The sequence below is a fragment of the Phalacrocorax aristotelis genome, chromosome 10, assembly GCF_949628215.1.
Source record: "Phalacrocorax aristotelis chromosome 10, bGulAri2.1, whole genome shotgun sequence".
Classification (NCBI taxonomy): domain Eukaryota; kingdom Metazoa; phylum Chordata; class Aves; order Suliformes; family Phalacrocoracidae; genus Phalacrocorax; species Phalacrocorax aristotelis.
In genome coordinates this window covers 10296877-10321685 of record NC_134285.1, presented here as the reverse complement: position 1 = coordinate 10321685, position 24809 = coordinate 10296877, and the positions used below count along the sequence as shown (strand labels likewise).

Below are 24809 nucleotides of genomic sequence, written 5' to 3'. Positions count from 1 at the left end.
TAGAGAAAAATACAGTATTGCAAAGACCAAAATGGTGCTTTCCATAATAACTTTTTTGTGCATTCTGTGGATGAGATTAAGTCTATACAACAACAAAAAGTAGAAGTGTTAGGTGTTGGTTTGAAAATGCTGCTTTCATCTTTGACTGTGGATACACACAGGCTATATTAATAAGCTCACTGCTTCTAATTTAGTTGCAGTATAACCTTCCATTTTTTTCAGTGTGTTTCATGTGATTTGCAAGCACAAAGATAGATAAGAAGGTGCTACTAATTAATAGCTAGACAAAAGTTGAAAAAGATGATAAACAGTGAACCCACTGACATACACCCCATGGTACTGTCAGAACTGGGAATGTCTGGTTCCAAGATCATCTTTCTGTGGAGTGACTTTGTCCCTACTTGAATGTCTTAGACATCCGTGGCAAATGAAGTCTGCAATTATTCCAGCACTGTAAAATTAAATATTGTAGAGCGAGTCAAACCCATCCTCCTGTAGCCAGCTGAAAACCAGATGTGCTGCTTTTGTTTGAACCCCTGCACTTCACAAATTTATTGTCGGCAGCTGCTGCTGTTTTAAACTCAGAGTGCTGAGCTTTATTTCCCCTGCACTGCAAACATATACATTCTGCTGTCACATATGGATCCTATCTTGAAGTCATTGTGCTGTAAAAATCATGCTTGGCTTTGGTGAAAGTTATTGTGAGAGAAATGCAGATTAAAGGTGAATGGAGATTTCTGGTTTTGTGGCATTTAACGCTTGCACCAACAGGTGTGGGGTGGCACGAGGCTGGATTTGACTGTGTATATCTATAGCTCTTGGTACAGTTGTTCTACAGACCGTACTTTATTTTTAGTCCTTGCTCCTCCCAGAGACACATCTTTGCAGACACTGGGTGTCCTCTGTGGCGGGAAGCTTTTGTCGTGTTTGCTGTCCCTGCGGGCAGGGAAGAGTTACAGTAGAGCTTAGTTTTGTGTCTGCCTTTGAAGCATTTACAATTCATTTGTCTTTTCAAATTCCAGCATGTATTCTTGGAAAGGCATTTCCCAGAGGGGGGCAAAGCACTTGAAGGAGGAAAACAGTTTAAAGAGGTGAACTGTACACCAGTAAATCTGTTGTTTACTTTGCTTTTTTCTCCTGAGGTTTCATCACATCTCTCTACTGCTCCGTGTAGAGCAGAGCATCAGCCAGGTGGGAACGCTCTGCTTAAACACTCAGAGTTGCAGCCTCCACCAGTCCTGGGGGACCCACACAGCTTGACTGGCCACTGATGGGCACAGGGGTGGTAATATGGAGCGTGAAGACCTTGACTGAAACATCACGAGTATCATGTCAGATGCTCTTTGAAACAGGAATGGCCCTGCACCTTATCCTTCAATGCTTTGTCAAGCTACAGAGAGGTTTGGATGGAGCAGGAGGGCAGACTGTGGGGCAGGGCTGTGCGCTCCTCGGGACATGGGAGGGTGTGTGCCTGTCTCTCTGGTTTGGGCCAGTGTCTCATTTGTGGGCAATAAGAATTACCACGAAAAACCAATAGCAGTGAACATCTCCTCTCCCTTCCTTTCCCCTTTATCAACATGCCATTTGCTGTACAGATTAGGATTTAATTATTTTTTTTTTTAGCTTAAAGACAAAAATCATTTAGCAAGAGTCAGACTGTGAGAGGGAATGTTGCCAAGATACACAGAAATATTCTATCGCAGTATCGCCTTTAGAGACCTTGGAAGGAGTTTCATGAATAAGACAGATTTTCCCTCCCGCCCCCCCACCCCCATCATTGCAGCTGGATATTTTGGCCCTAAGTTACAGCATGGTGGAATGCTCCAGTTACCAATAAAAAGTTCTTTAAACTGTATTAACAATGAAAACTAATGATAGGAATACTTTGCATTACTGTGGAGTGGTGTCCCTGTAGCACTCTATACACTGCTGTTGTTGAAATCCAACAAATAAAGTTCGCATTTTCTCTTTTGTAGTTTCCTTCGTATTTCACGTCTTAATCTGTTGAAGTTTAAGGACTATTTATAAAGAATAGCTGAGGCTGTGTTTGGGAAAGAAAATTTGTATTAATAGAATTAATAACATCTTGGATGCCTCTTGTATTTAAGTTTCATATAACTGGGGGACAAAACAGTTGAAAGAGACAAGAGAAAGCCCTGGCTGATGCACTGTGGTTATGGATTGCACCGTCCACACAGATCTATCTTAACCCTTTTGCGCCTTGTTTAGTTATTCTCATTTATACACCAGATATCTGCAACTCCAGATGGCTCTGTGTGTTCTTGGCTACATTGGAGGGCTGATATGATGCCCTGCTGTCAAAAAAGGAACAGTATGTATGTATTAAAGGGTAGTCATGGTATGTTTGTGGTCAGTGTAATTTAAATTAGGCATATAGCTCTATAGATATATACACATATATAGACACGCACGTATAAATATAGAGATATATGCACAAGAGTGCAGGGCATCTTGCATCTAATCATTTGATGAGGCGGAAAAAAGGTGAATTCCGGCGCCAGCTTAGAGGAAATGTGATAGCACAAACAATTAAAGTTTCTGAGCTATTTCACATATACAAATCCAAGATCCAAGTGCATTAAAATAAAGCAAGTCAAAGTGTACAAGTGGAATAACAAAGCTGAGGTTTTGGAGTTGGCTGAACAACAAAAGAAACATGACAGCTATCAAACATCTGAAGTCTCAGAGCTGTGGCACCTCAGTGGAGATGTTTTGGGTATGATGTTAGTAAGCTTCACATTTGTCTTGCTCATTTTGCAGTTTGCTGCTGGGTGTGGGAGCAGTCTTTTTCTTTGAAGATACATTGGAGATGTAGGCTAAGCAAAAGGAGCTGGACTCTGAAAATAATTGGTTTGTTTGTTTTTTGGTTTTGTTTTTTTTTTTTCCTTTTAGTTTGGTTATTCATGGGAATAAGGGCTGTCTTGAAACCATTGTTTGCTCTGTTTTCGTTTTGATGTCCAAAGAAGAGCAACAAAGCTGGGGAAGGGTCTAGAGCACAAGTCTTCTGAGGAGTGGCTGAGGGAACTGGGGTTGTTTAGCCCGGAGAAAAGGAGACTCGCTCTCTACAACTTCCTGGAAGGAGGTCGTAGCTAGGTGGCTGTTCATCTCTTTTTCCAAGTAGCAGGATGAGAGGAAACAGCCTCAAGTTGTGCCAGGGGAGGTTTGGTTTTGATATTAGGAAAAAATTCTTCACTGAAGGGGTTGTCAATCACTGGATCAGGCTGCCCAGGGAAGTGGTTGAGTCACCATCCCTGGAGGTGTTTGAAAGATGTGTAGATGTGGCGCTTAGGGATATGGTTTAGTGGTGGGCTTGACAATTGTTAGGTTTATGGTTGGACTCAATGATCTTAATGGTCTTCTTTTAACCTAAATGATTCTATGATTCCATTAAAAAATGCTATTTTTTACAGAGAGAGAATTTGTTTTCATGTGTGCTCTTAGATATTAGAAAGATAATTTTTTTTAAAAGATAAGTTCTCTCCAAACTAAAAATATTTTGGTTGAAAAACATTTGAGTTTTGGTTTGTGGGGTTTTTTTGTTTATTTGTTTTAAAAATTTATCTGCATTCCTCTGTGTCTGATAGTTAAAGCTACTTGTGAGATGGAGATATTAATGAATAAAGAATCAGTTCTGTCACTTACAGAACCACATCTTCTAATGAATAAACTATTCAAACATTTCTCATTGCTGAGCTGCAGAGGTCAAAGCGATACTGACTTCCTGCGTGGCCTTGGATAGGTCATTATCTCTCCTTCCTCTGCAAAACCTGACTGTTAAATAGTTCCTCACAGAAGAGGTGTGAGAAACAATTAGCTAATGCTGGTACAATGTCTTGAATACAAAATGTGGTTCATAGGCGGTAAGAGTGGCTCCCATCAGTCATCATTAGTGGATGCTGTCATTTACCAGCCTCTGATTTTTTAGTTAGGTCTTTCACCAGTGGAAAGAAAACAGGACAGACTCAGAAAGTCTATCAGTATTTATACTCCTGTCTTCAGATGTTTCAATAACAATTCGCCATTGATTTCATCTGCTACTGATCACTTTAAGAAATTGAGATATTTCCTGTTCTACAGGTCTAAAAATTGTGTCCCCCACTAGCCTGAGGATTAGTTTCTGGGGTTGGAGCAAAGGTAGCTCAACCTCACCTACCCATGGCTATCAGATAGGTTCCCATTTTATAGTAATATACACATATAAGTGTGTCTTGGTTTTGTTCTAGTCTTTTCTAGAGCAGATTGCCATGTTCTCTATTGTCTCTAGGATCCCTGGGATAACCCTGCGCTTTTTTTGGTGGTGTAAACGTGCTCTGCTGTTGATGGGCTAGGACGAGTTCCCATGGTAATAGGTGGAGGCAGGGGTGAAATCGTGAAGCAAAGCATTATTCTGCCGCAGACAAATATTTCACATAGTCTATTCCCTTTCCTTTATATGATATATTTTAAATGTTGCAACGTTATGGTCTGTGTATGTATCAAAACATGCCCAGTGTGGAGAAGAGGAACATGGTGGTTAAAAGCTGACATCTGAGCCTGGCTCTGACCCTCCCAGGGAGCTTGAGCGTCTAGAGCTGCTCACGCTATCACACAGGGCTTGATGCTACCACAGCTTCCTACCCGCAGCAAGGGTGCAGTGGAAGTGGGAAACACTTCTCTGAAGTTTTATTATGTAAAAACTCAAAAAACCACAACATTAGGAAGGGTTTGGTTTGTGGCAAAGTTATGTCATCAAAAGAAAGTTCAGGTATAAAGTTGCGTGGTGCTTTCTGCAAAGGAATGGGGCAGTTCCTGGGATGCTGCAGTCATTAACACATTGAGTGAAGGAAAGTGTTGAAGGACCTGCTCTCGCTCCATTAAAACCTGTGTCAGTTTTGCCATTGATTTTTAGTAGTGTGAGGCTGAAGTCTCTGTTTAGTAATGGCTCACAAACCTGTGTAAAACCTCCCTGCTCCATCTGAGTTGGGGGTTGGACTCTGGATTGGTGATGAAGGTGGTGCAGGCAGTGGTTGTCTGCACTGGCTTGGGCAGCTCAGAGGCCTCTCTCAGTTCCGCCTCTCTGTTATGAACCCTAACATGGGGATTTTTTGCAGGATGTGGAATTGTAATTGACTTATGTTTTCATGTAAGAAATGCTTGTAACGCATGTGATATGACTATTTGTAGTAAGATGAGTATAATTTTTCTCCCCATTTATAGGATGGCTATTTTTCCCACCGACCGAAAGAGAAAATGCGAACAGACAGCAATAATGAAAATTCAGTCCCCAAGGACTTTGAAAATATTGATAACAGTAACTTTGCTCCCAGGACTCAGAGGCAAAAACACCAGTCTGAGCTGGTGAAAAAACCCCTTAGCAAGCAAAAGGAGCACTTGAGAAAGAAACTGGAAGAGGAGAAGATGAAGGAGAACTTGCTGCTGGGAAAGAACTCCAATGAGGTGGTGCAATTCAGTGATCACCCTGGAAAAAACAGCAGCAGCAGCAACACCAACAATTTGAAGGAGATACACAGATCTCCCAGACAGCACCATTTAAAAAAAAGTGGAAACAGCTCCCCTGAACTGAGATACGACCAACCACCAAAGTGTGAGGTAACGGGCAAAGAGGCAATCTCAGCCATGTCCCGGTCTAAAACTAAGCAGTGTCGGCAGGAGATCGCAGAGGTGTATTGTCAGCACAAGCATGGAAAGCTGATGCCGGAGAAGGTGACACGTTTCTGTACACTGGAGGGTAAGTTGGTAGATGGTGAAGGAGAAATAACCCAGTATCTTGGGGGAAGGATTCTGTAAATTTGAAATGGCCTTCTGATGACAAAAAATTGCTTTATTGTAGGAATGTATAATGTACTTAGTCTGTGAAAACTAGGGAGGGTTTGAGGATGTTTTAGCCAGGGAGTTATATGGATGTCACAGGATCCTTGGTAGAATCCTACAGAATTTCTTTTCACTTCACTTCTACCAGATTTTTATTATAGCATGCGATCTAGGTATTCAGCTGCTACTCCTGTTTCTTTTAGTTCTTAATCTGCAGGCACAGAGAAGAGTAGTTGAAGTCTTGTTATTCTGTGCAGGAGTTGCATACTTTTTGGGGATCAGGGAACAGCCGTGGTGAATTTTGGTGCCTTATGCTAACGAATAAATGAGTGCCATTGCTGTTATGGCCGTATGGCCGTTTTTCTGGTACAATGGAGTTCTAGCTAATAACCAGGACTGCTAAGCATTTTGATAACCCAGGTAATTATCAGAAGTATAATAAAAAAAATTCCAAAAGCATGGGAAAGAAATCCAATTTTGTGGCTTACTTCTATTTTTAATGTTCTTCAATCAGCAAAAGTAATTTTCAAAATCACTCTTGTAGAGTCAGTTACCTCTGCTAGCTGAAGCCAAGCTTTGATTTGTTGCTTTTGGTTTCTCTGTGCAGTCAGATACATGAATTATCTCTCAGCTTGCTGTTGGTTTGCACATGTGAACTGACCTTCTCCTACTTTTCAAGAAGAGTGCCACCATTCATTTAACTGTAAGCCTCCCATGCAGTAAAGTGCGCTTTTTTTAAAAAAAAAAGGCATTGATCAGTTGATCAAAGTACGTATTGATCAAGGAACAGCATTATCTGCAGCAGCACTTGTTTTTACATAAGTCCAAAGCCCCCATCCTCTAATTGACACATCAGCCCATGCTTGTAAGGATATGTCAATGTCTTTGTCCGAGCTGAAAGTGCAGAGGAACTTTTATAAAGAAGAGAATAGGTCTTGTTTTGAGATGGTTCAGTAAACATGGTGAGCCATGGGTATTAGGGAATGTTTTTTTTCTTTCATTAGGAATATTTCATTGCATCCTCTAAGGTCCCACGGCTTACCTGTTTATTGCACCATTGCAAAGTGGTGGTTACTACTGGGTAACCACCATTGGGTGGTTTCAGTGTGGGAGGGAGGAGGTTCCATGTTCCTTTTGCCTAAGTTAGGAAGCTAAACTGTCAGGCAGTGGAAAAAAGGAGGTGCCCCAGAGGATGATTCCAAACAAGAGCATCTCTCTGTAATAGGAAGCTTAGGCTTTTAATTTAGATGATATATATTACTAGGATGAACAGTGTGAGCACCCCATTTCCCACCCTAGTGCATCTGTGACTTTTGTTTTGTTTTATTTTTTTACCATGTCTCTTGGTGTTTTTTCTCCCTTTCTTGTCATGGTAATACTGAAAATTGTTAAGCTGGATGGGCAAACATTGGGGATAAAGACTTAATGGAGCAGGCAGAACACTTGGTGTTCAGTTCAGGGAGAGGGACAGCAAAGGCAGCACAAGTTGAAGGGAAGATAAAAGAACAGTAGAGAGGTAAGATTTGAGTAAAACCAGACATCAGTGACAGGCTGAGCATCAGGATGCCCCTGAGGTCCCATTGGGGTGCCACTCAGCGAATCCACTGTGATAAGCATGCCCTTGGTATCCTTCCCTCTTCTCTAATGGCAGGAGAGTCAGCTCTGGTCTGTGAGAAAGCTGATGGAGGTCAGCAGCTTGCAGACACTGTCCTACACTTTTTGGGATCAAGGACATATCCTAGTAATGTCAGCAATGCCATATAACTTGCGTAGGGTAAATGCATCACAGATACAAATATGCAAGTGATACCCGGAGAGAGCTAGAAGATGTGTTGTTATTAGTGTGGGCGCACACTGCAGCTGTGTGTAATTTTACACACACACCTACGATTCCATCCCCTACCTGGTAATCCGTCTCCCAGGGATGCAGAGTGGCTTTCCAGAAGTTTTAAACAACTTCCATTCTTAAAAACAGGCTTATCAAGAAATATTTATTGCTTCTTTTTTAAATACAGATTTTCTCATATGCCCTGCAGTCAGGATAATGGCATGGTCTTAGAACAAAGAACAGTGTCACCTTTTACGCTTGAAGCCTTTCAGCATACGTACATTGCACATCGGTATAAATGCTTCCTTTGATAAGACATAGTAAAACATCCAGGAAAACTGGGAGCTACAAACATGACTAGAGAAATGGATATGTTGTCCAAATATGGTTTTACTGTAAAATACACGTGAATTTAGTAACAACTGATGAGGTATGGATATATACTACATTAAAAAAATAAAGTGTAGAAAGACTGTGGCTACAATTTTTAGGTTTGCAGTGCTAGTATTTAATTTAGATTTTGATTTTAGGCAGTGATGCTTGTTTAAAAAGAATAATCGAGGGATGTCTTAACCTAGCCAGGTGGATCCTTGTGGAAAATGTTGATTTTTTTCTTTGCCTCAAGGTTATTTCCTCCTGCCCATGTTGGCAGCTGAAATTAACAGCTTTAACAGATTTCCTTGGCAGAAAAGCTGGACATCCTGTGCTACATACAGGGTTGCTCTAGATTAGATTTGGGAGCTTTGCTGTGGGGCAATGATAAAGCAGCAGCACATGGAATGGGACATGAGTTGCTTATGCAGGAGGCACCAATGCACAAGCAGATTGGGACATCAGACTTACAGAGGAGATCCAGACTTTGAACTCACTTCTCAATTATCTGAATACAGAACTATGAAGACAGACATGTAGGAACCCCAAAACTGAAGGTGCCCAGTGCCTACCAAAAGGCCTTATATGTATATAACTGGGTAGGTCCTTCAAATTTTACAGCCCTGTTAAAGATATATTGCGTAAGTTGTGTGTTGTGGTCTCAGATCTTTCCTCCCCACTGCAAAACATAAATACTACTGCTGTTCACTCACAGACTGGCTCCATCCTTCATCAAAGGTGTCTTCATCAACTCCAAAGGTTCTTTAAAGGAGTTGACCTTGGTTAGGAGATGTTTGTGAAGCACTGGCCATGATCTTTTGGGCATATAAGACATCCCATTGTTAGGGTTGCTGGAAAGGGGAGGTCACGGTAGAAGTCTTGCTACTTTATGCACAAAAAAAATCTATATGCTGTTTGTCAGCAGAAGTCTGACATCTGGGGAGTGAGTCTCAATGTATTCAGTATGTGAGTGATATTCCCTTCAGTTTCGTTTGAAAAAAGGTTTCCTGTCTGTTTTCAGCAGAGCTGTGAAGTATAAATATTTATGCATTGGAGCAGCACATTCATCCATTGTCCCAACATACAAATGTGTTCCCAGTGCTATGGTTTCCATTGAGATGTTATCCAGCATTTAATCCTCTTGGATCCTGTCTCAGGTGATCAAAACCATGAAGTGCTAAGTATAACTATCTATCATGGACATGACTCCATCCAGATGGATTATCATAAATGTTAAGTGATACATTCACCTGAGTGGTTATCAATGGGAGCAGGGTCTTACAAGCTGTTTCTTTTTTCTTTTAAGTATTTTATTGTTTCCAAAGACAACAGGCAAAGGAAGTAGAATATAACTATATTCACTGTATAAAAGAAAGGATTGTTAAAACCAAGAGCATTGTGTTTGCTACCTGTTTGACATGCAGGCATTCTTTCCATGAGAACAAGAGGACATGGGCTGCCGTTCCTCTAAGGACATTGCAGAGACAATGTGCTGAAGCAGCAGAACAGGACATGCCAACTTTACCAGTTACCTGACTTGCAGAGCATGTGAGCTGGCATTTACCAGCAGCTGGTCCTGAAAACAGGGCGCAAACACTACGAAATGGGATTGGTGTCAAAGGTTTTAGGTGAAGCCTTATTCAAAGTCACAGCTGAGATGAGGGTAACAGGCAGCTTGCAAGTCACCCTTCGCTCAGAAGGGAATGTTTGGAGTTTGTAGAAGTGTGTTTTGAGGGGAAATGTAGTCAAGTGAAGGTAAGAGGGGAAAAGTAGGCTCAGCACAAGGTTAGATGAGGAAAGGGCAAATCCAGTCCTGTGCAGGCTAGGGAGAAGGTACAGGGAGACATTCTTTTGGGGAGTTCATTTCTTCTCAAGAGATGTGATATGGAGATCAGCAACCTGTGGACAATGTGGCAGATTATTTCCTTGCTGGGGCTATCTCCAGCCTGGTCCCCTACAGGCCAGAGTAGAGACACCAATTCCCCTGGTGTGCCAGACTTGCTTTTCTCACTAAAGCTGTCGGTGGACCTGGACCAGCTGTGTCTGTAATCATACACGGTCCCCTCTTGTGGAGAGGTACTGGGATGAAATAGAAGTTTCAATGTGAATTCTTGGCTCTAAAATAAGCTTCACTCTGTACCTAGATAAACTCCTTTTTGACAAGGCACAAGTGACCTGATCTGAGCCACGTTTCCCCTGGCAGAATCCCTTATTACCATGGGCAGGAGTACAATTTAGAATGGCCACTGTGACCCTGACTGCTGAGATTGCTGCCCAGATTATTGGGCAGCAATGAAATTAAAATTACACAGCTCCACGTTTCGACATGCAGATTAAAGTTGTGACTTCTACCTGCAGTCTTCCTTCTGCGATGAAAAGAGCACAGCTTCTGACCCACTGGCTGGACTGAGTCCCTGAATTCTGTTTTTCACACCCACGTGGATCATGGTAGTGCGTAGCTCTGAATCCCTTAGCTTGCAAGCTTGCTGGATATCCAGCATGGTTCCTTCTTAGTCATTGGCACCAGGTCCATGAATCATTGCAGGCACAGTGCCAAGTGGTATCTGCATTAGTCCTCCTCTGGGGCAGATTCTCTAGGCTGCCATATCCCCAGGGGAGACTCTGGCCTAATCCTTAAGATGAATTACCCAACTGGTTTTATGCTTGACCCAGATCTGTGGCCCTAGATAGACTGAAAGTATGTAACAAGTGTTTTTTGAGAGGTGTTTTCTAAGATGTGGTTCTGGCAAAAGAAGAGTCCCTAGGAAAGCAGAGAGCCTCAAGTGAGCCTGATTTATTTCCCCTTGGCTTTTCTGTTGTTTCTTCTTAGTTTGTAAATCAAACAGGTTTTTTGCTACCTTCATCCCTGTAGGGTAAACCCAACTCATAAATAAAGCAGAAAAATAATCAAGCTACCCTCATTCCACATCTTTCATCAGCATTGAAAGAGTTCTTTGCAGGTTAGACTGCATTCTCCCTGGTTGCTTATTGATAATGCTGCTCTGGCACATTGAAGCAAGAATTTTGTGTTTCTTACAGGCTGCTGAGAAGAAAATTTTCCATTTCATTTTAGAAAACACAGACGCCTTTTGGTTTTCAAACTGAGAGAAAAGGGCTCTGGAGCTCTGTTTACTAAGTAATACTCACAGGTAATAGCAATCTGCATGTCTATAAGGGTTTTATCTGATTACTTCAAAGCACTCAACTGAAAGAGGTATGATTTGGAGGAAGGGAGAGGATAAACCACTAAGATGCCAAATACTTATGGGGTGGAGCACAGCAGTTCTTCAAAGTGTGGAAATGAGGGCATCCTCTATATAATTTGAAAAGAATGGGAGCTGTAACTGAGCAAATACAGTATTTCATCTGCTCAGTATGTATGCATATACAGACAGTGACATATAAACATATGGCTTTGTTTAGCTTTGACATTTTTGGACTCACTGGGTTTGATCTAAAGATTTATTGAACCCCAAATCTGTCTTTTTCTCCGGATTTCAGCATTCCAAATGACATCGGCTGCTGCTGTTGCTTTTCTGTATGCTTAGTCTGTTAGTGTGACAGTATTACTGTGGTGAGCTATACATGGTTTAAGGAGCATGTAAAAGCCACTGCATGTGCAGCCCAGACAGCATTTTAATTTGCTGCACCACAGATGACTCCAGTTGCAACAAATTTACTGTGAATAAACTAATTGCAAAATAACCCTAAGTGAGTAGGTATCAGTGAACAACATCCTGTGGAACAAAACTGCTTACAATTAATAGCATTTAAGCCATACGCAGAACACTGAGATGTAATTACAGTGTGTACAGAGATTGTGTTCAGTTCTGGAAACCATGTTTCCAGCCCTTCTTTCACTATAAAGGGCCATTTCAAGATTCAGTACTTGCATTTCAGGTGAAATGAGTTTATTAAATAAGTGGTCTGTCTCTCCTCTCCCCGCACATGTGTAAAGGAGAACCAACTCTAATAAAATCAGTGAAGCTGTGGCACTATAAGGAGAAAAGTGAGATCTCATGAAGAATGTATGTTGCCAGTGATTCTCAGATTAACTTTTATTATGGCCACATGTGCAAGTTTGGATAGTTAAAATTAGGATGTAAGTAATGAAAAGATACTTCATTGTTTTAGCTGAAGATGGACCCTACGTCATTGTACAGATGAGGACTGGAGTATATCATTTAGGTGATGAAAATGCTTGTAAATACTAGGACCCAAAGTACACATCAGCTGCTGTCACCAGACTGGATGTGCAGACAGGTGTCCCACCGTAGGGCTCCCTCTGTTGCTGTTGGGCGACCGGTGCACTCTGGTCATTTGAAGAGAGTGATGAGTCAGCCTTGATGTAAGAGCTGCTGAAACACTTCCCCCAGCTCTCAGCTGAGTTGCTCCCTGGGCAGAGGGCCAAATGAATGTATTATCCTCAGAAACTGGATCTAGCCAGTGGGCCAGAAACTGGACAAGTTTCTTTGCAGAAGAAAGATCTGCATACACCTTGTAAGGGAGCTGGAATTGCTAGAGACATCCTTGGCATCCCAAAAGAGGGTGACATTGTTTTGCCACCTCCCTGCATTTCTGGGGATAGCTACAGTGTAGAGGACAGGAGACTGGTCTTTCTCCAGGATGGGTTAGCTTGTGGTGTTGCAGGGCTGAGAGATTCTTCTCCCCAAAATAAGGCCATTATGAGCACAGGCTGGCTCTGTCAGTGCTGTCTTGTGCAGTTTCAGCTTTGCTAATAGAAGAAATTGAGTGAGGGGAAAACTGTTGGGTGTCTGTGCCAATTAATCCTTTCATTTAAATACAAGACAATTCCTGTCTGATCATCTGCAAGTTTAGAAGTGGGAGAATGAAATCAGACTGATGTTCCTCTGTTTTTTCCATGTGATGGTACTGTCTGGTCACATTTTTACATGTTAGGCCTGTCTGGTCACCTGTGGATCTGGCAGCTGCAGAGTTGGTCCGACAGGCCAGGGCAGCAGACTTGCAGAAAAACATCTTGACAAATGGCATCTTAAGGAAGTGCCAAGAGCAATGCATGACACAGGGAATGGAGGGCAGAAGGGCTGGAAAATTTATGGTCCGCAACCCTAGTTCTCACCAAGCCTCTGTTTTGGAAAATTATATCATTTTATGGAGTATTAAAAGGGGAGCGTGGGCAAGCGTGGGAGAGGATAATGGCTAAGTATGTCCTCACTGCAAACCTCCTGGGAAGGGAGCGTGAGGGTTGCAGAAGCTCAGTGAATATTTTGATAAAGATTACTGTGTATGTACAGAGATGAAAGAAAAGTACTTAAGTGATTGCTAATGCTTCCCATTGATCCTGAAACCTGTGGACAGAGTGTCAGAGGGGAGAGTCAAATACAACTATGGCTAGAGAAAATTGTTGATACAGTGGTATGAGCTGGTAGGGTTGGAGGGAAACAAGAAAAAAATTTCAAACAAAAAACTCCAAAACAAAAAACCTAAAAGAAAACCACCAAACACAAGCTCCCCTTGTGGTAGGAAAACTTGAGCTATGCTGGCAGTCATGGCTTTTTTCCTACAAAACAGGTGCTGGACCTCTGGAGTGGACTCATTACAGTGATTTTAGTGGACAGACCTTTAAGAGGAAATGTGGCATCTAATTCTCTTATTTTTATTCATTGCTAAGGAAGGAGCTGTGCGATGTGGATGCATGGTAGTACTGAACTGAACTTGAGTTAAGGTTGCACGAGCAGCCTCAATGTTATATTCTTTCCTAATTTGACTTTGCAACGATAACAAAACTGTGTGATTGCTAGGGCTGACTCGCTAGAAATTCAGCTCTGCCTTTCTAACCATTGCACTTCTTTAAGTACCAATACTTAGAGAAGTAATACTGTGCTTTCACAGGCATCCACAGCTGATGAACTGTTATTTTGAGAATGGGGGAGTGCCGTGTCCCAGAAATCCCACACTAGCTGCAGCTCGAGGCTGCCACAATTTGTTTTGAAGTCAGTGGCACTGACTGTATTATTTTTAAAATAATTAGGGGGAAAAGTCTTGACATTTAGTTCCCTCCTCCTGAGCTGGGACAAAGAATTCTCCTCTTTTGTGGCTTCTTGAAACAGATGCCTTAATTCTGTAACAAACTATGTAAATAGTTAAGTATATAGTTAAAGACAATGCACCCCTTTTCAGGCAGGTTTTTGAAAGGGTACATTTATTTGATGTATTTCAGGAGTCGCTGGGTTTTATGAGTCAGTGGCTGGTTTGTAATGCCTTTCCTTGGAAATGAGGAAGAGTTGTTTAAGGGATCTACTCTGAATTAAAATGCCAACAGTCTAGGCATGAAGCCAATCTTACAGGACATTAATGCCATTTTAAGACTCCAGACCATAATTTAGTTGTTTCTGTTGCAAATATTTCTTAGGCAGAAGGTAGTTTTAAAACATCAGTCTTTTTTCTCCCTGGGTAATCATGACTTCTACAGAAAAAGTCAATGACAAGAATCTGCAGCTGAGCAGCCTTGGAAATGATTTTGAAATTGCTCGATGTATATTTAGTCTTCCAAATAAATGCTCATCTTTGATAGTTTGAGAGTGTGTTAGAAGTGAATAGCCCTGATTCCCCACTGTCACTATTTTAATATCGATGATATGTCACTGATTTATCATCTAGTTGTGTCAAAGAAGTTATTCCTGGTTGGCACTTTTGTAAGGAAGAACAGGGTACATCCAACTCCCAGTATTTTCTGCTGTGTGCATTGGGCTTAGTTTAATGCTGCAGTATTCTATTTACATTTTTTTACTATCAAAATAAGATACTGGTTTTAAAGTCCTGGCCCTACTGAAATGTCCATGGCAAAAGTCCATCATTTCCCTTCTCTAGTTTTCTCATCGGTCTCTAGGGAGGCCATAGAATTTTTCAGTCCTTTCTCCTAGAGCTTACTGAAGCCAAATCATCGTTACCATCTCTTGTGTTTGGTGCTTACCCATCTGTCTTCTTACAGTGGATGTCACTGTAAGAATGGTGGGAGACTTAAGCCAAAAATCCAGAATTATACCTCAGGAAAACCATTATCTATTAACTCAAACTCTTGCAGTTTATTGAAAATAATGTGAATAGCAATTGTGTGTGCTCAATTTGTGACATTCATAGGGTTTATTCTGGAGGGCTGAATCACTTATTGTGTTGTAAAACAGAATTTCTCCATAACACTGTTCTCATGATAAAACACACTCTTCTACAGGCAGCACTGACAGGAGAGCATTGGCCGTACTCTGTTGGCTGCATTCCCCTGCTGGACCACCTTCTGTTATGCTGCTACCGCTTTTCTGGGTGTTAAAGGTTTTGAAGAAAGGCCCTTCTACCTCCTAAAAATGTGCTTTTTCTAGCACATTCTAGCATGAGGAGAGTGGGTGCCTTTAGGTTGTCAGTGGGTGGTACATATTAAGCTCATTTGTAAGCATATGAAGGCTTGGTTCAGACTTGGGTTCAGGTTTTCTATTCATCATTACTGCATATACTTGCTGGCTGTGTTTTGGAGGGACCACATTGCTCTCCACAGAAAGCGAAATTCAGTGAAAACTTCAACTTCACACATTTTTATTAACAGCAGTATAGATGCTGCCTTTGAGATATGCCAGGAGTTTACAAAAAAAAAGCTTGCGTCCTCATGAATCAAAAGGTTTTATTTAGACACCTCTCTCCTTACCTTGCATTGTACCCCGAGGAATCACTATTATGACAAATGAAGATTCTTGTAGGAGGACACCCTTCTGACCTCTGTCATGCTGATGGTCTGGGGGCCAGCTTTGTGAGTTTGAGAATGAAAACTTTATGGCACCATAAAGATATCACATCATCTTTGTGTGGATCAGCTTGAAGAAGTTAATCTCCAGAGCTCATCCGCCACTTTCTTGCTAATTCCTCTGGCTTGCATTTGCTTACTTTAATGACCAGTTGTCCTTGAGGCGTGATAGTCTGCAACAGTTGTAGGTCTTGTCAGGAAGCACAACAAAAAAAATCCATTTGTCAAAAGGATCTTTTTCTACAGATCTTGTTGGAAGCCTCACAACTCAACTGAAGTTCAAGGCAGCCCTTCATGTAACTACAGTATAATTGCGTGTATCATTCCCATTGTTGTAAGGTGATTGCTTCTCTTTTGTGGAGACTTTCTTGCCGAGACTAATGGTGGAGTGTTTGGTTGAAGCCTTGATTCATTTGTATAACTCATTAAAAGTTGTAAGAGAAACACATCACCAGTCAGAATGCACCTTTGCTTGTGAGCAGCTGTAAATAGCAGCATAAGCAATCTTGCTACTTATTCACCTGTGTTTTTAATTGGAAGGGAAGGCTTCCATCCAGCCAGTGGGTATTACCATGCAGTGGAGTATTTTAAACCATGCTATTTTTATACTGAAAGCTTCTGTGTATGCAGTGTGTTACTGTGCTGCGTAATATTGTTGAGCTTGACAGGATCATGGCTAAACAGAACCATACATTTTCATGTTCTCCATCTATTTGTGGGCTGTGATTCTTTCTGGGCAATTTACTGAACAGTGGGGAGGAAAAGGGAATTTTAAGAGAGAAATTTAGGGCAATATATGCTTTACCAATTTGTGCTTTCTCTTTTGCATGGGACCTAGGTGTAGATGCTCTGAAAGAATTTCAGTAATATATCTGTAAGTCTCTGAACAGGTTTGAGGATCTACCCCAAAGTCATTCTCTATCTGAGAAAGAGCCACACACTTTGGTCGCTTATTCAAAACCATTGTAAGGAATATACTCCCTTAAAGAAGGCAAAGCTGGACGGGGGAACCCAGCCTGGCTCCATTGCCCACCTTGCCAGAGTAAGCAAATGGCTAATGGAGGTGTGGCTGAGATTAACTGTGAATAAATCTACAAGATTAATTATGAATAGAGCTACTGAGATTAATTGTGAATAAGACTTCTACGTAACACACACTGGCTTTACCAAGCCACAGCAGAGGAAGGCTATGTGGAGCTGATGTGTTTCTGTAAATAATTCTGCTGTTTTCTGCCAGGAGGTAAAGACAAACCCAAGCTCCCTATGAAGTATTACAAGCAAAGTGGGCTAGAGGTTTAACTGATATGTATTGCACTAGCTTTGATGACCTCACTTAAATAATATATTATTTCAGTAACTTTATTTAATAACCTCGTTGGTGCACATTAAAATGTTTCTATACACTTCTATATCCATACTTTTAAGATCATTGAGGACAAATAAGATGGTTTTGTTCCTACAGGAGCAAGCAAAGATCAAGAAGAGAAAAGAGGTATTCAGGGCTGGGGGTTCTTGTCTTACCTGTCAATGGAAGTGTATGGTCCAAAGCAGAGCACATCTGTCCAGTATTTTGGGAATAAGAACAGTTTATGGCAATTATGATTCTGAAACTGTTCTACCAGCAGATCCCTAAAAAGCAAATGGGAAGATCACTTCTGTCAGGCTCCCAAGGAATACTGCAGGGAGGCTTCAGACATCTCTGGCATTCTTCACCTAGTCAGCCAAAAGGAAATCTACTCCAAGTGGTCGACTTCTGGATCTTCCTAATGAGAAATCCCATTAGATTCAGCTCCATTGTTTACAATGAAGAGGCTCCAGTTAACACACAAGTTCACACGCTTTCATTTCTCTCTATCATTTATGGCCATTTATAGGCATAATTTGCCAAACATGCAGACAGGATCATCTCTGTTTTTCATGATGTTTGCTTTCTGTTGCTGCAGACTGCAAAAATTTAGGGAAGAAATAAGAGTGATGTTAGAGAGCCCCAGTGCAAGCTTGAAATGGCTCAGAGTTGTTCTGGAATCCATCCAAGCAGAAGTCTCCTTTAGAAGAAGGGGAAAAAAAGATTCTCGTTTCCCCTATGATGAAAGAATATTTTTCAAAGTCTGTTTATTTCTACCTGGGGATGTGATTACTCAGAGAAGTCATTACAGAGCTCCCAACTAAAGAGTGACAGCAAGAATGTGCTCCATTATGGCATATCATAAACCAACTATATAAGCACTAACTAGAAAATAAGCCCTAGACTAGCACTGTGGAAACTTGGGTTTCATTCCTTGATGTGTCACAGGCGTGTTGGGACACTTCAGACAAATCATGCCATGTACAGACCAGGGATAACAGGTACTTAACTCCATTGCAAATATATGCAGAGGAAAACTGGTGTGTGGTGGTATTGTTGTTATAATAACAACCTTTTTCTGAGTCCCCTAAAGGAGTTTGCTGAACAAAAGTATCTTTAAGGAGGCAAATTGAGTTTCTCTGGAGTCACTTAATTTAAGCGCTAAAATCTGTAGTTCTAACCCTGAAAAACCCTGGTGTTTTGCTGGGGGGATGAGGGCAGGCAAGAGAGCAGTCCAGCTCTAAGTCCAGTCTGACTTACTGTACCTTCAACAAATTTATTAACACATCACTGGTGGCGGTTCTCCAGCTTTGTACCACAGCAATGCACAAATGTGAAATCAGAGGAAAAGTTTTCTGCGATGTTTCCCCTCCCTTTTTATCGGTACAGCCCAGTAGCTTCAACCTGGTACAGGGACTTGTGTGTGATGGCTGCTGTAAGAGGCGTTGGTTATGCAGTGCATCAGTTGATTGCTTCTGCATTAGAGACCTGGGAAAAGCACGACAGTAACTTTCTCTCTTGATCTGGTAGCTATTAGCATGTCTAGTATTTTTGCACCAAAACAAATTTGTTCCATTTGTTTCAGGGTGGATAGGAGGGGAACTGTGTTTTTAATTATCATATATTTTGAAGACTGCCTGGTGCTGTATTGGTTTCCACACTAAATTTCCTAAGGTAAAGTGACAAAACAGTAATTTTTTCATTATGAATCAGCTATCCATGAAAGATTGGATCTAGGCCAGAATTTATTACCCTACGGAATTGAAGCCAATATTTAACATAATGTCAGCTATCTTGATATTAGAGGTTTTTAACGGCTATGCAGTTTTACTCAATGATGAAGTTATTTCAGTTGTGTAGTATATGTCTGGGCAATTGGATGTACAGAGCCTTGAGATGAAAATTGGATAAACATGGAAAATGGTGATTGATTGGTAGAAGGTTGCAATAATGTCTGCCTTGATATACCTTTTATTGTTAAATTATTTATCTAATGCAATCCCCTACACTTTTAGGAGTCTTTAAGTTGGCATTAAATCGACGTTTAAATCTTCACAGTCAGAAAGGACTCATAACTCAAACTGATAAATATCTTCTAACATATTAGGAGGAATAATGATCCATCTTAATATCTGAAAGTAGGAAAGATATTATTCTTTCTATTTGCTATGAGTCCCTGTAGAAGGACTGAGCCATAAACCAGAAGAATTAAGATGAAGAGACAGAAAGAAATATTAGAAATAAAAGAGTAGTAGTAGTTTGTCTGGGGAATTGAGAGCAAATTCTGTTTGCTTTGAAAGATAAGTAAAAATTTTCACTAGGGCTGAGCAGAATAGATCGAGTTCACATACAGGCTGTGCTCAGAGAGCACACACAAATCCTTCCAGAGGTCTGTGGGGTGGCTCATTCCTGGAGGCAGAGATGAGAACGGCCACAATTACTTTGTCTGCCAGGATGTATCGAGCACCTACTCCAGATGACTAAGCCTGTCTTTGACTGATTTGTGCTCAGGATATAGAAAGTACACGGTGGATCAGTGGAATAGAAAGATGTGGCCTTGGAAGAGCTGGAAACAAAACCACGGAATGGCATTTGGATCTGTGCCTCAGAGCTAGTGGGTAAGACTGAACCCATGCAAGTGCCCCTCGAAAAAGCCCAAATATGGTGAAGCCTTGGTGGACTTGTGCCCTTCTTGCACGTCCTCACATATGTTCTCTTGCCTGGAGTTTGCCTAAATACAGATTAATAATTTTATATTGCATGGTCCAGAAAACCGTATAGATAACTTTTTTTTTTCATCTACTAAGTGTTATATGGCAAGGGCCTGGATTATTTGTCTAGAAGGCCAATAATAGGACCAGTAAGCACAGCTCAAGCTGCCCTTTTGCTGTCTGTGTACAAGTTTAAACACTAGAAAATAAATATTAAGCACAGTCAATAGGCAAAAAAATAAAATCCTCGTTCAGATGGTAACTAAACCTAGTGAAGAGTGAACGGGAAGTGCAAGTTCCTTTCTGCCTTAAGGGCGGCGATATTGCTAATGCTAACACTGCAATTTTCTTTGAATAGTGGGAGTCTTTTTACTTTTTTTGAGGTAGAGATGGAAAAAATTATCCTATGGATAAATAGGATCTTCCAATGAGTTTTCATCTTTGAGTATTACAAATTTATTTCAACCTGTATCTAAAACTATCCATCTGCAATAGCATAAAGCTGGCCTAAATAAACCTTCAAAACTTACAGAGTTTGTCCAGAATTTAAGCAGAATGTGAAAACCCTGAATAACACATTTCAAAGCTGATGAAACATATTTCGTAATTTGCATAAATCTTGAGTAGAAAGAATTGTGATTGACAATTTTCTTTTCATTATCTTAGCTAAGAACTGAAAATGATAATTTTCAGCTGGCCTAAATTGGAGTAGCGTCATTTGGATAAAGCAATGAGTATAACCGACCCTGCAGTTTCTCTAAAATGCCATCATATTCCTTTCAAAAAGCATTTGCCTATGCTGAGGCAAAACACAGAAAATCCTACATTTCTTCAGATTAATTGGATTAAGTTAGACTGGAAATTGTGTAATACTATACAGTAAGCATTTAGCATCCCTAAAACTTCCAGCTTCAAAGAGCAGTTTCCCCTGCGGTTCAGGCTCACTACCTGGGCTTGTTTTATTGCTTTGAACATGCAGACATACTTTTATGATTCATAATTATCCATAAAGAAATTCAACTGTTATTTAAAATGCTCTGTTGGGAAGGCTCAGTAGTTACTAATTAATAATGCATCAGTAAAGTAACAAAAAGGCAGGTAAAGATGCAGTTAGATGTATTGGCTGGGTCTCTGCTGCCTTCAAAATTGTGTTTATGTCTCTCATCCCCAGGGTTAGCCCATCGGTGTGCATTGGCTCTGGGTTCTCCTCTTCGTACTCCAGGCACTTTCTTTAGAACATACTGACAGATGCACGAATATGTCCATAATTAAAAGTAAATCAAAATGCATTTAGCATGCTGGTGTGGGTTAAAAGGTATAAACTGACTCTTAACATCATTTCAGTGCCAGAAACCTGTCAGGGGTATGTGAGAAGAGAACACAAACACACTCAGTAATATCTTTGGAATGCAGAAAATTTAAGGCTAAGTATAAAAAGGAAGAAAAAAAAAGCCAATCCAAAATCTGCTTTGAACTGCTGTTATATATTGCTAAAGAGAATTAACAATTAATGTGTACTTTAACTAATGAGGTTCATAGACAGCAGTGTCACCACTTTATTACAGTGCCAGTGAGGATCAACACGGTGAAAGTCAGTGTAACTCTGGGGTAAAGGGGGTTAGAGTTAGACCAACTGAACGCTGCTGCTTTTGAAAAGAAAGGATGAACTATTTGGAGATTTCTTATACCCACTGATGGCTCAGAGTTGAGCTCTATTTAGCAATATTTTGTTAGCATTTTACTTTCATGCTGATTACCACATTTGCAATGCGTCCTGTTTTTGTGTGGTAATTGGTAATCTGGAAAACTTACTTGGTGTGCAAGATTTAATATTAGTTCCTGCTGTCATGCTGACAATGAATTAGCTTTTTGGACTCTATCATATGTTCTCAGCAGGCACATATGTAATTAAAATGAGCACACGTTGGGTTTCATATTAACACTTAAATCACCTTTGGCAACAGGTCTCTGTGTTCTTCTGGGATTATACACTAGGGCAATGTAATTATAGCGTCAGGTGTAATTGTTATTTTTAAGTATTTCTTCATTTAACATAATATTAACCCTTTCCATACTGGTTGACTTTTGGATTTGGAGAGTGACTTTGTTCAATAAAAGGGTTGCCAGCAAAGAGGCATTCTATTTCAGATTTGTCTTCAACTCTCTGAAAGTTGTCCTGCTGAATGGTAAGCATTTGTTGTCATAAGATATTGAATTAGTTTCCATAAAGTCATTCCAGAAATTGAAAGTGATTTTACAATAAGGAAAAGATGGTACTTACTGTGACAGTAAGGTCCGTGTCGTAAGCAAACTGTGTTTTCTCTTCACTTTGCATATTTAAAATAATATTCTGAAGTATTCTAAAAGATTTCCTTCTGAGGAAATTTCTTGAAGTACTGCCTTAGAGGTATGCTCTCTCTGGGTTTCTTCTTATAATAGTCAACGTTGGTGGGAATGTTAAAAACTTCTTTCAGCTGATGATAAGCATTATCATTAAATTCAATATACACATAAAAAGGGAAGGAATTGTTTAACATTAATAAACTAGAATAGTTAAATAGTAACCTGGCTTTGATAGGAAATATAATGCTTTCTTCTTAACCTTTAAGAATTAGGTGCAGTATTTTCAATAAGCAGTTATTTTGTGCGGTCCTTGCGTAGGCAGCGCAATTTGCACACTGCGGTTTGTTTTATAGACAAGCAGGCCGATATTGGATGTTTTGAAGTAAATGCGTGTTGGTATCTGGATGACGCTCCTAGTCATACGATTTAGTTTTAGGGTAGTCCTGTCAGGAAAAGGGGGTTGGACTCAATGATCCTTAGAGGTCCCTTCCAACTCAAGGTAATCTATGAGTCGGTGATTCGAGTGTGAAAAAAACTTTTTGCTGACCCTAGAAATAAATACTCAAACTGATTAGATATGAATATACAACTACATGTTTTAAAGCAAGGTTACAGCAAAACCAGCTGACTTTTAAAAGGAGTCATGGGCAGAATCTGCTAAGGAATCACAACTTTGCCTGGGGAAAAATAAGTTATACCACTGCAGACTCTTCTAAGCATTCTCAACGGGCTACTTTGGCCCATATTTTTGACAGTATTAATCAGATCTACTGCCTTCCAACACTTCAAATTAGTGTAGCAGGACCCAGGTGCTCAGACCAGTAGGGAACAGTTTTCCAGAGGGAGATGTCGCTATGGCAGAAGGAGAAGGATACTCAAAAATGACTCAGCTTTAGTGGGGCCCAGGTGATGGGTTCTGCCCTGTCAGTCTTACAGAAGAAAGGGAGAGAGTGAGTGGTTTGTGTATGAGTAAACCGTTCGCCTTCTAGCAATACTGTCTTGGGAACTAACATAAAGAGATTTTTTTTATCATTCTTCTAATGTCAAAATAAAGATACTGGAAAAGAAATTGTATTTAAAGGAAATTGCAGCTCAGTTGTATTTGATTCTTTTAGCTAGAATGGGGGATTGTTAAGGAAGCTCAAAGTTAATCTGCATTTATATAGATCAAGAATTGTTCAGAGCTGGAACATGAGCAAACTTAGCAGAATTTGGTTCAGACATGCTAATTCTCTTTTGATACTAATTTTACACTGTCAATTCTGCATTCATTTCAGATGGGTGACTTGTGCTGCATAGCAGGAGATGGACTGAAATGAGTCCAGCAGATCAGCTGAAAATAATTATGTTGCTACTACTCATTAACTAATGCCTTGCCTTAAAAAGTAATATCTATCCTTAGCTACAATTAAAAATAATCTTAGGGGGGGGGGTTTGCTTTTAAGCTATGAGAAGGATGAGTCCCTGATAGTTCACAGCCACTGAGAAGTGTTTGCAGCAGCAGCTGCAATAGTAATTGGAGACCTTGCTATAACTGGAGGCCTCAAAAATTCCTGATTCTTCAGTGCTGTGATTTTATACCTTTCTTTACTTGAAGTGCTAGCATTAGGATCCTTACTGATCCTACCCTTGCAGATAGTGAAGTATATAACTGTTTTTGCAACAAACCTGTTGGGGCTTTTTCCCTGTTTCTCTTCCCCTCTCTACCTCCTCATCCTCTTCTTCCTGAGGATGCTCAAAATATTGATTACGGGAAGAACTGGCTTAACCTCCCCGAAATGCTGATTTAGTTGCTGTCACTCAGGTGCTTGGTGTCTGAGGGCTGCGGAGCACTTGCTCTTCAGTTTGGGAATCTGCAGTTAATGGCAAGCATTAACCAGCTGACAGCCAGGGAGTCTTTCGGTTGCTACTGCTATGCTCTGCCAATATTTCTTATTTTCCCCAGTCTCTTTTTTAAATAAACATGTCTTTTTACAATCTGTGAGATGTTTCTTGTGTTTCGCACTTTTTCATGTCCTAAATTAGTTTTGCTTAGCAGTTTTGCTGCCAGTTGATGATTTTTATGCCCTACGGTACCATAAAAACCAAATTGTGAATTAATTTGTCTAGTTTGGGGCTCCATCTTTTTAGAGAAGAAGGAACTGAATTACATCTGAATGCAAGCTTTTTTTTTTGTTTGCTTTTTGTTTTTTTAAGCTTCTCCTTGTGGTAGGGGTTGTCAAAGAGCTTGTGTATGAGTGAGCAGGTGGCAGGAAAAAAAACCAATTATATTGGAAGCCAGTGCTACTGAATTACATCTAGAGCTTCAAAGCATTTTTTAGCACTCGCTTTACCAAATTAAAATGCATAACTACTTGGACATGTGCCCTGTCTCATAGTACGCTGCACCGTTAAGTTATTCCTAGAGATCCATGCTCACTTCTGCCAAACTCCACAAATTCAGTGGTGTGGGATAGGCTGCACACAAGCAGAGCCTCCCTGAAGCCAAGGTCCTGCTAAAACCTTGCCAGCACGCAGGCAGCAACACTGGAAGGGCAAGATCAGTTCCAACTGCAGTGAATGGTAAGTGCCTGGTGCCAAATATAGTGCCTCTGATTGCTAACA

At 40.6% G+C, this 24809-nt stretch overlaps 1 protein-coding gene across 5 annotated transcripts in view; it reads left to right on the top strand.

Moving 5' to 3' along the window:
* The window catches only part of XYLT1 (xylosyltransferase 1), a 202502-nt gene that overhangs the window by 100517 nt on the left and 77176 nt on the right, over window positions 1–24809 (top strand). For all 5 annotated transcript variants that reach the window (XM_075105158.1, XM_075105157.1, XM_075105160.1 and 2 more), the window contains one exon: window positions 5218–5749. In XM_075105158.1, the coding sequence (XP_074961259.1) occupies window positions 5218–5749 (532 nt within the window). The remainder of the gene's footprint in view (window positions 1–5217; window positions 5750–24809) is intronic.